Below are 12,294 nucleotides of genomic sequence, written 5' to 3' on the forward strand. Positions count from 1 at the left end.
TATGCGCCTAAATATCTGAACTAATTATACTTTGTTTTATGAATGACCCCCTTGTAGCCCATTGACTTCTGTTGATTCTGTTACCCAAGCTCATAAGGGTTTTTGGGTTGTGCTCCTTTTGTAACAAGTTCATGCAACTATAACAATATTATTCAGTGTTTTAAACAAACAAGTCAGTATCATCCTTCTAAATGTCAAAAAAACATTTGATAGAGTCTCATGGCCTTTCCTATGGGCCACTATGAGAAAGGTGGTATTAAGCCAAACTTTCTGCAATGGGATTCAATCACTTTATATACAAAAAAACTGGTGCCAAGGTTATGATCAATGACAATTCCTCTGATCATTTTCCAAATAGTTGAGCTACTTAGCAGGTCTCTCCTTGGGCCCCTTTGTTGTTTTCCATATATTTAGAACATTATTTGTATCAAATGAAGAATAATATGAATAGTATTCTATTTACTCTCTAAGGGGACGATGTCACCATTTATTCCTATGATGTTTTGTAGGCAATTATGCATTTAGAAGCTAAAGCATCACATTTTGGCAAGGTATCATGGTATAAATTACAAACTAGAATAACACAAATATTATTGAATTATAAATTAGAGGGAATTAAGGAGCAAGCCATTACATTTGCTACATACTTGGTTATTCAAATTTCTAGCTGTGCACAGCATATACTCTAGTTAAATATTGAGGACTTGATAAAAATATGTATTACAAAGATGCACCAATTGCATTGTTTAACATTTAATCTAACTGGCCAAAGTTACATTATTAAAATAGCGACTCTCCCTAAATTTGTATATATGTTGAAAGCAGTCCCAATATACTTCTGAATTCCTATTTTAGGAGATAAACCTTAAATTGACTGTTTTACTGCGACCTGTCAAAGTGCAAAAAGAGCTGTGTGATATATACAGCTAACTCAGCAAAAGGTTGTTTGGGCTCCACTTGATTTTAAATTGCATTATTGGGTGGCAATGGGACAGCGTATATGCCCTTTGGTATCAGATTGAGGGGATAACAAAGTATTAAATATTTATCAGCTGACTTTAAGGTAGGACGCTGGGGGTTCGTCTCTCATCTATCAGACCCTAATTATTTTAAAACAGCGAAATTCAAGGTCATTTTAGATGTTTGGAAAACATCAATGGAGTGGTGTAAAAAAGGTAACATTACTGTTTTCTATTTACATATAACATTCTGGCAGTGCCCTTTCAAATTTTAATGACTCCATATGTCATAAGTGGGCTACAAATAGTCTGAGTACAGCTGAGCAACTTCTTAGAAATAATGTTGTCGAACGTTTTCAGAACTACAAATAGAATTTGATCTTACTCACTGTACCACTGTTTAAATATATGCAAAATCTGGGACTTCTTTAAAAAAAAGAAAAGATGATCTTTGAAAGGGTCTGGTTTGCTGAAACTTTAATATTTAAAAACTAATAAAATCAGCATTTGAGAATGCTACAGTGTGTTATCTTCCTAAAGAGATGGTTATTTGGATGGCTTAGCATCAAGATGGTCCTCTAAGATTGAAAAGAAATCTGTTTATTTGCATGAAGTAGAACAAACATTTATGAGGGTTAGCTCCCTATTGGTGACTGCTAGACTTAAATTGCAACATTTAAAAAAAGATAGTGCCAGATTTATCAAGGTTTTGCTTCACCCTTAGGCCAAGCAAGAGGCACAAGGGTGATGCAAAATCTAAATGAGATGTATCAAGCCAAGCAAGGCCACCCTGCATGGCTTGATAAATCTAGAGCAACACAAGGCAGCACAACTTGTTGCCTTGTGTTATTCTGCGGCAGGAAGGCATTCCATGGTTGGAGCGTGGGTATTGCAACACATCAATCCATGGATTTTGACCCATACCCAGACATACCATTAATGGTAGACCTAGGAGTGCATTAAAATGCCACGCCTCCCCAGATGAGGTGTAACAAAGAGAAATATCTTTAGTTCTCCTTGTACACACATAAAAAGAGGAATATGCCTCTTGGGATTATTTTTGTGCAGGAAGATGTTCCTTCCTGCACAAAAACAATCCTGCCTACAATGCCGGCTCTCTTGTACCATGACGCAAGGGTGACTGCATTGACGCTAGGCAGCCAAAAGTGCTAATGCACTATGAAAGGACAGGAATGTGCAGTATAATGGTAAATACAGAACAATACTTCTCTTTCCCTTTCATGCAGCAAGATGACTTGCAGCATTGCACTGCATGAAAGAATGATAAATCTGCCCCAATTAGTGTGCTGTACTGCCCACCAGATGAGATACCCAAATGGTAGGGTTTAAGGTTCTTGAAATGCCCACATTGTCAGATGGAGAATGCTGACATTGTGGCCCATATTTATACTATTTTAGCGCCGCATTTGCGTCATCTTTTAACGCAAAAGCGGCGCAAACTTGCAAAATACAATTGTATTTTGTAAGCTTGCGCCGTTTTTTGCGCCAAAAAGTGGCGCAAATGCAGCGCTAAAAAAGTATAAATATGGGCCTGTACATACGTTCACCTACTGTGCCAAGTTGTATGATTTTTGGACAGAAATGGCTGGGTATTATTAAAAATGCTAAATACTGTTAGTGAGTTTAACATTAACAATATTCTTTTGGGTACTGAACTGGGGGGGGGGTTATTTGCGAGAGTTTTGCGTCATGCTGCACCACACTTCATGGTAAATGCATGAAGCAAACCTCTAAGTCATATTTTTTAAGCCATGCAAAGCCACTTTGCGTGGCTTTGATTGGCTCCAAAAATATGAAGTAATGCAACACAGTGCAAATTGCTGCATTGCATTACTCTGCACAAGGTAGGCATTCCATGGGCATTGCGCGGGTGTTCCCATGCAACTTCAATGGTTTTGACGCATTTCCAGATTTACCAAACCTGGTAATCCTGGGAAAGCACCAAAAAGATATGCCTCCCCAGGGGAGGCGTAACGAGCAGAAATATTTTTATTTCCTCTTGTTACTTTCTCTTTCTATGTGTGTATGTGTGATGCATTCGGCAGCACACATAGATAGAGAAATATACCTCAAAGGTTTGCTTTTGTGCAGGAAGGTGCCCCTTCCTGCATAAATCAATCTTGCATGCAACCGAGGCACCCTTGCACCTAGCATTGGCGCTAGGCAGTCCATTGTGCGCCAGCAGAAGGGGAAAAGACATGAATGTGCTGTATGCATTAAATATAATGCATTACTTCTCCCAGTGACGTAGTGTACCCTGATGACTTGCTGCCCTGCACTGCACCACTTTCTCATAACTATGGGCCTGGGTGTCCCCGATCAACATATGCCCCTTTTTAATCTTTTCGCACTTTTATATAATGTAAACACACCCCAAGGTACTTGATCATTTTACATGACCACCAGTTATATCACACAAGGAACTTTTATATTTATTTTTTTAGGCACGGGGAAATTACATGCTTTGTCCCGAATCATAGGATGTTGAGGCAGCACCAAGGCTGGAACTTGGTTCCCTAGTTCCAAAGTCAGCAGTTCTGGCCGTAACACCCCATCCTCTTGTCTTTATTGCAATTGTTACTTCCAGACATTGTATTGCCCATGAATGATAACGTGAAGACCCCTCTTAGTAGTTCACTGGAAAAAAGTGACAAACCTAATTTCTCAATACCTGGGAGCTATTCTAAACACTTACCTGTGAATTCTAAAGATTGATCCTGTTTTTTTCTCTCTTTGCGTTTTTGTTACAGATTTATAATGTTGTCCGATTGGTTCAATTTATTGCCTTGTTAACGCACTGAATTTCGAACCGTCAAAATATATTTTATGAATATTATTTTAAAATTCAAGGCTACTCAACGTTCCAATAAAAATAGAAGGGTTGTCCCAGGTCGTTCCTAACGGTACCAGTTGATTTCAGTTTAATGCAGTGGAGAATGATTTCATTCTTCTGAATATGGGTCTGTCAGAGGCAGGGATATTGGGAAGTTAATAAAATCATGCAAGAACCAGGTTGGTAGTGGTTATGTTACTTTAAGTACAGAAGGCAATCCTAATTCCAAATGTACTTCTCTACCAGATGGCCATTTATTCTTTTAGGAACTGTATACAGCAGTGGTTCCCAACCTGTGGGCCGGGGACCCCTGGGGGTCCGCGAAGCCTCCTCAGGGGGTCCGCGGCTGCTTAAAACATTTAATTATATTAGGTCCCAGCTATCAGTAATGACTCCTCGGGGGTCCCCGTGTTTCAATAATGATTCAGTGGGGGTCCCCGCGCTACAGTATTGATAAAATGGGGGTCCACAGAAGTCAAAAGGTTGGGAACCACTGGTATACAGCACTCCTGCGACATGAGCATGCTTTGCAGATAAACTGGGGAAAAAAGTAATAGATACAACGATCCTTGCACATTAGAACACTAAACTAGGTCAGTAGATACAGGTAACACAAATAAGCATGCAACAATAAGATGTTAAGAGATAGCAGTGATTTGATTTGGATATTAAAGCGGGGCTACTGTTTTTGACAAATACAAAAGAGGTGTTTCTCAGGGGACTCTGGAACAAAAATAAATTGGGGTCTTTCAGGAGGAGGTTCCAGGAGGTAATGGCTGCTCCGTAGAAAGTTTTTTGCAATACCTGGAAGAAATACTGATGTTTCCAGTACACATAGTATTGTTAGTTCTGGGAACACTTAGATCTCGAGAAATGGTGAGTACATTTTCTGGATACAGAGGATGATTTTAGTGGATAGCCTTGTAGGTGAGGCAGCAGATCTTGAATGTAATCCTTGCCTCAATACGGATCCCATATATTACTTTAAGGATGGGAGAGATGTGATTGAAGTTCCTCAGTGATAGTAGTATTCTGGGTGTCTACTGCAGGGAGAAAAATGCGTGCGATAATGCTACATAGACAGGTTTTCAATAAGTAACATACAAAACTTAAAATCAATTAAGTCAAGGTTCACCCAGAAGTTGTAAACATACTTCCAAGTAGCTGTGTGATGGCCTGTTTTTCCCATACGGCATTGTTTATTTCCTTTCCTTAGCACACAGTTCTCCCATTTAATAGCACAGTAGTGTTGTAATTCTACACAGACATATAGGATGCTGAAGGAGTGTGTACAGTCAGGGTACCACATGAATCTGCCAAAGGGTGGTGTTTATACCGGCACATTTCACAAAGGTACTTAGAGGAAACTTTCCAGCACAATTCGCTGGAACGTATGGCCCAGTTTAACTGAGTGTTAACGTTGTCCTAGCGTCGCGCAAGGCAACGCAAGGGTAATGGAAAGGCTTCAGCCAAACTTACAAAGCCACGCAAGGTGCGATGTGTGCCGCCTTGGGTGACTGTAAAGTGATGTAGTGCAAGGCAGCAGTTTACGCTGCGTTGCGATACATTTCATACTGGTAGGAGTTCCATGAGCATTCACATGCACCCCCTCTATGGAATTTGGCACAATTCCAGATTTACTAAAGGCGTTGAACCTGGATTGCACCGCAAACCTGCGCTGACTACAGAGGCATAACCAGGAGTAATATTTCCTCTTTTTTTGGAAAATGAGGAAAATGCCTCTGACGATTGTTTTTTTAGCACAACCCTACCCTTCCCTGCACAAATATAATCCTGCCTGTAACACAGACAACCAGACACCATTGTGCAACAGTGCCTGTGTTTGCATTATGTAGCACACAGTGCGCCAGCAGAAACAGCATAAATGTGCCGTATCTTGGTAAAAATGGCGCGTTTCTGCTCTCTCCGTTCCATGCAGTGCGGGAATAACTTTGCTTGCTGCCCTGCCTCGCAAGAAACAATAGTAAATAGGCGCCTAAATAAAAAGAAATGTGCAGTTTTGTGTCACGTTTGTGATGCACATCGACGGCAACATGTTTGTAAATTCGGGCCTTAGCGTAAGGAAATGTAGTAAAATTTAACAATCTGGTTCACTTTTCACCTGAGATGTAGATTGTAGGTTTGTTTAGGTCCAACAAAACGCCTTATCATTATGATGAGCAGCATTTTTCACCAACCTCTTTTCTAGCTTATATTACAATTTTAGTGTTGTATTCTAATACCCCAATGTGTTTTAGGACCATGCCAGTATGTCTACACATTTTTTCGTGAATTAGATCCATTGTTATTGAGATTATATTGAGTACCGAACAAGATCAGAATAATAAAGCCAAGCAGCTTTCAAGGAACTATAATGCATTTCTACATTATCCGTTGGCATAATGGAATCTTTCGGGGCGTGGGTAACACAAAGCGCCAGACTAATCCGCACCTTTGTGCACTTTCAGGTAGCCCGTTAGTCAGGCAGGAGGGGACACGTCGCATTGTGCAGGTGGCTTTGTATGCACTGTCCGATAGAAGGATTTTTTTTGAAAATTTGGTTTAAACTGCGAGAGTTTCTTTGAGCACAGGCAGCCATTCTACTGTATTATTTATTAAACACGATGCTTAATTTGTAAATAAAAATGTGCCAGTGCCTAAAGCTCTCCTCTGAAACTCGAGGTTGCTGCAATTAAATGTGCGTAATCCTAAAGCCATCCGGGGCCTCTTAAATCCATGTACAGCCACTCACTGCCCCTTCAGCTCACTCTTGCATCTTCCTGCTTTATCCCTTTGTTAAGTTTTTCTCTTCCTCCGTCTTTCCCATATGTGTCTATTGCTCGTAGTAAATGATTCAGACAGAAAAATAAGTGCCGCCCCTCAAAAATAAGTGCCGGTACCCCGCACCAGAACCCACTGGCTCAAATTACGCACTGATTAAACAAGAGCATGCATGCTCCTGCACAACGAGGCACATCTCTTCCGACATGGTCAATTACATGTCTTTGTAGAAGACATCTTGACTTATCCCGCTTCCAATATTCAGCCATTTTGAAAAATCAGTGCACCGTTGTGTCTGACTCAGCAATTTTGAAATGGTACCAACAGAGGCTGCGAAAACTTAACTTTGCAAATTTTATTAATGTGTGCACGTGTTCAAGTTGAATTAGTGCTAGCCCATATTTTATTCACGTTTATGCCCACTGGTGCTTAGGATGTAATACTAGAACTAATGACGTGCCTGCTGAGGACCAGCCCTTTTCTCCGTGGAGTCCTGGAATTACCATTAATTGTCTTTTCATCTTACAACCAATAGCCTTAATTATCTATTTTTGCTGTGGGAATATGCAAACAAAACACAAATATTTACAATATTATTCAGATCTAAGTTTAGGGAACAAAAGTCTCTGCTACAAGCCTCTGAGTTTGAGGCAACCAGTCAGGTATAAATCATAGGTTCTAGTCAAGCTAAAATAAAAATTATAGGCTTTCGAATTTCCTTTTATTCGGACGTGTTGTGCCCTTCCGTTCCTGTCACATTGCTTTGTGACCGAGGCCTGCATTACAAGTGGCCAGTTCAAATGTCTGTTATTTTCCCACCACGGAATTGGCGACAGCCCAGGTAATCATGGAAGTGGGGAAATAATGGTGGCTATGTTTTTTGAGGAAATAACGTGCAGTAGTTTGCATTTTCATGCTGATTCCCAAATATTTTCCCTTGGAGTTTCAGTCAGAGATTTTGGATGCTTTCAGCAGCAAAAATCTTTAAGTAAAACCAAAACTGATGGGCCCGGTAATGCCTATTACCAGGCTCATAGCAATTTACAATCCCTCATTACCAAGGCTATACAGGCTTCTCTGAAGCAGAATCCTAACCTTGAACCTAGTGGAAAAGGATTCTAGTTCTGATTTTGACACTTGGCTCAGTGTCAAAAAATCAAGCCAAATAATTTTCCTCAAATTATAAGTGTATGCAATTTGAGGAATATATGTGTCTTTGTGTAATGCATAACTATGCTTGTTTAAACAAATCCTTTACAGTGCTATCTACTTCTTCCCAGTTACGTGCTCACACTTTACTGCCGATCACTCACATTGTTTCTATATTCTGGCTTCAACAGACCCCACATCCCTCCTTCCCACACACATACACACAATGTTATTCTTTGTAACTCACTCCATTGTTAAAATATATGTGCTGTCATTAAAATGAACCCTGTAAAGTGCTCACCTACTCTTAAGGGTTACATTTGCAGTAGCTCAACACCTAAAACAAAAAATGTGTAAAACAGATTTAGAATGGATTATACTGACACATCAAGGAAGACACATACATCACCCATTTCCTGTCTCATTTGTTCAAATTCTTGCTTTTCCAGTTCCATTCTTTGTCTGCGTTCTTCCTCTGTCCGTCTTTTTTCTTCCTCCATTTTTTGTCTCAATAACTCCTCAAAATGTATTTCCAGTTTACCAGGTGCAAGGGAGTCTTGAGAAACTGTTCTGCTCAGCTCTTGCTCTTCATCGTCCAGCACCTGTTTGATAAAGTTCTCATTCATTTTTGTGATTTGGTTGGCTTGTCACATAATTGCGTAAAGCTGCTTGATTTTAAGACGCACCGTTTGGTTTATTTTCCATCAAATACATTAACAAACAAAAGTGACATTAAAATATTAAATATTTTCTATGGAAAACAATGTAAGTTTTATTTTGTAAAATTTAGTTTTGAAATTATCTGAAACATGTTTTTCCTACATTAGCACCAAATAGTCTGAATTGTTAACACATTATTAGAAAATGCGAACAGATAATCTTAATGACAACCTTCTGCTTAGATTACCAGTGCTTTCCTAATTGCATTGTACCAAGAATTAGCTACTGGAAATGAGCCACTTGATCACTCTTTTGCCCAGTTGAGAAAACATTGGGACCTGTAAATAGCCATTGCTTTCCTGGTGGTACTGAAGTTTCTTTCCACACTCCTTGTCATTAAATACCCTATTAATATCAGACTCCTGCATATTCCTTAAGGGACACATTAGAATGTTCACGAAAGACCTTGTAAAGCCAACTAATTATTCTACACCCTCACTCTTAACATGCAAGGATTTTATTAATACATGTGTAGCTGATTCTACTTGTTTAATTCCCCAATAGAATTGTAGAGCTTTTACAGTTCTACTGTGTGGCAAGAGCAGGCCTAGTGGCATGTCTGTGTCAGTGGCAGATAGAGCAAAGATGGCAAATATGCCCTCTCAGAAAAGATCATCCAGTTGTGTTTTTCCTGCCTCCTCCTATCAGGTAATGTTGTGTATCGGTGTTGGAAGTCCCTTCAGTGGAATGGTTGGAACATATGGTACTACTTATGAAAAACATATAGCATTCCGTAGGAAAAACCACTCAGTCCAGATAATCCTGGGGGAGACCATGGAGGTCTCTGCCTAGGATCAAAAATAGCATGTGGTTGCTCTTTCTGCCACTGGGGAAAGACTAGTCTCAGAATAGTTCCTTCCCCCAACTATCTGCGAAGGCCTTGCAGCTGAGCTGCAAGATAATATCCTGCAACATCTGGGGCTCCTAGTCTTCCTTTATCAGTGGGAAGCTGCAGTTTCCTTAGTCCAACTCTACGTCTGCATGTGTTCAAGATCAATCCACTCATGAAACCATTCAAATCATTGAAGTATAAGTATCTCTTTGGCATGACTGTGGGAAAATTAGCAAAAATGTAAGGGAGGTGCGGGCGAACTACCATCTTTGTTATGGCAACACTATCTGCAACCTGCAAAGACAAAGATGACTAAAGTGCCACTTGTGACCAAAGAGACCGAATAATAACCCAAGATTACATTGTAGAAGGTCTTTGTGGGAATGGTAGATCTTAATGCAGACATACTGGAACATGCTCCATTCCCATCTTAGTTTCCCATCGATTAGATTCATAATGCTGGGGGATGTTTTGGATCTAGAGAAACGGCACAAGATTTTTGACAATTGACACCTAGGCCCACAATATCCTGAAAGGTCGAGAGAACCTTGATTAGTTGCATAAGGTCTGCTGTAGAATATTTAGCATACATCTGGATATCATCAGCATAAAGCAAAATTTGTTATACTTACCTCCTTATAGGAATATCTCAAAACCTGCCTATGTCTCAGATTCCAGCTGCCAAAGGCTCTAAAATTAGAGCAAATAACAGTGGAGTAAATTGCCAGCCCCGCTTCATACCCCTGTTAATGTCAAATGAGTCAGATATAATTTGACCTTTGTGGACACTGGCAGACAGTTTGGAATAAAACAAACCAATCCTTTGAGTAATTTGTATGCCAAAGCTAAACTTCTCTAGAAATTTAAGCAGCTACTTCCAGTTCACAGTGTCATAGGCCCTCTCAGGATCTAGGACTAGACACATTGATTCAGGCTAAGTTTAGGGGCTTCATTTAGGATGCCAAAAAACCTCTGGATATTCGAGGAGGTTTTATGTCCAGGATTAAGTCCAAACTGGTGAATATATTTTAGCCCAAGCAGGAGGGGTATAATATAGCTCACTAGAATTTAACTGAGTAATTTATAATCATTGTTTAGTAGCAAAATAGGTCAATATGACAAAGTTATGTGGGTCCCTTCCAGGCTTAAGAATTGAAGATATGATGGCTTTATTGGCAGAGGTGAAGTAGATGACTTCCTGCCACATTGCCTCAAATAATGCCACCAATCTGGGACTAAAAAGGTGGTGTACACTTTATAAAATTAATATGGAATGTGCCTATACCAGGGGGTTTCTAATTTATCAGACTTCAGAAGGGTAGGAAAAGGCTGGGGCAGCTGCACTGTGGAATGGAACTGGTTAATATCTCCCTTGCCAGGGAATTTGTCCTCCGAGTATGCACGTTTATAATATTTGGTAAAAGCTGAGTTAATTGTGCTCTGGGATTGGACCATTTTACCTGAGACATCTTTAGTAGCTGCTATTGTCAAAGGATTGAGGATGGTAGAGCAAAGCCAGCACTCTGCCTGACTTATCTGATTCATCTTGGTTCTTATCATGGTTTGCATCAAGATATTTTCTAATCCCTCATGAATGGATGCTTTGTGCCCTGATCATAGGAGGGATTTTTCAAACCCTCAGAAGGTCCCTCTCCAGGACTGTGTCAGCATCTGTCATTGCTTTAACCTTTGTTCCCCAGATGATTGTATTGAAAGCTTCCCACTCAGTCATTGTGGAGGAAATTGAGCTAATATTAATATCAAAGAAGCTAACATTACCCTTCCAAAAAGCATTTAAAAAGACAGCCTCCTTCAGCCGAATAGGCTGAAGCTTACATGTGGTTATTAGGGTGATGTGTCTACACCAATTGATGACCAAGTGCATTATGATTGACGTTTGGCTTACCATTCGTAAGAGGCAGAGGAGATAGTGGCAAGAACATCAGAGGTACATAGGATTTGGTCTAACCTAACATCAAGGTCAATGGGTATAGAATAAGAGTAGTAGTCTCGCATGGTAGGATGTAGAATCCTCCAGGCATCTAAAGGTACCAATGCTGCAAGCATTTTGCAAGGGCCTTATCATTGTGTAGGGTGGGTAGGATCTATTCAGTTTGACATCCACCAGACCGTTATAATTCCCGGTGAGTACCCAAGGAATTCCTTCCTGAGCACCAGGTGGCTAGAAAGGGAGGGCAGAAACAATGGTTGATCACTGTTAGGAGTGTAGATATTGCCCTATACAAGGGTGAGTTTACCATTTACAAGGATGATCCTACCATCGGAATCAATGAGGGTAGTCTCAACTGCGAAAGGAACTCCAGGACAAACACAAATGGTGGCCCTGTGGCAAAAGCTTAATACACAGTAGAGAATATTTGCCTTCTCCACATACACTGGATTCTAGTATATTCAGTGCCATTCAGTTGAACCTCAAGTAAAAAGTGAATATTGAGGCTATGCAGTATTGAATGAAACAAATATTATTTACTTGGACAGTGATGTTCCAGGTCAGAATTGTCCATGTGTTGAGGGGAATCTACAGGCTTAAGACATGAAAAATATACAATTTATCAGTCCTGCCTTTTTGTTAAAATGTATATACATGAATGTGCACTCTATTGTTGTGGGTAGACATATCATAAAAAGGGTACTTAACAGCTTTCATAAAGACACCAACTCAAACTCCCAACTCATGGACAGATCAGAGACAAATAACTTCCAGACATCAAAAGGAAAGATAACAGAACCAAGTACTCTAGAAAGAAATACAATTTTGAAGGGGTGACAGTCCAAGCAAAGGGCAGCTAGAGTTCTTGGATAGACCAAGACAAGTAGGTTTAATTTACAGGACAAGGTTGAGGGCCTTCTAGGCTGGTTGAACATCAAACTGAGCTAATATTTCTAGGAGTAAAAAAGGACCACATAGGCAAGCTCTTATAAATCTGTTGATTGAAGACTATTTCATATTTTGAAGTTATCACCTCGTAGTCCACCTG

General features: G+C 40.0%; 1 protein-coding gene across 7 annotated transcripts in view; it reads right to left on the reverse strand.

Moving 5' to 3' along the window:
* Window positions 1–12,294, reverse strand: part of NEXN (nexilin F-actin binding protein) — a 353,325-nt gene that overhangs the window by 137,758 nt on the left and 203,273 nt on the right. For all 7 annotated transcript variants that reach the window (XM_069232244.1, XM_069232240.1, XM_069232243.1 and 4 more), the window contains one exon: window positions 8,148–8,345. In XM_069232244.1, coding sequence (XP_069088345.1) covers window positions 8,148–8,345 — 198 coding nt within the window. The remainder of the gene's footprint in view (window positions 1–8,147; window positions 8,346–12,294) is intronic.

The sequence above is a fragment of the Pleurodeles waltl genome, chromosome 4_2, assembly GCF_031143425.1.
Source record: "Pleurodeles waltl isolate 20211129_DDA chromosome 4_2, aPleWal1.hap1.20221129, whole genome shotgun sequence".
Classification (NCBI taxonomy): Eukaryota; Metazoa; Chordata; class Amphibia; order Caudata; family Salamandridae; genus Pleurodeles; species Pleurodeles waltl.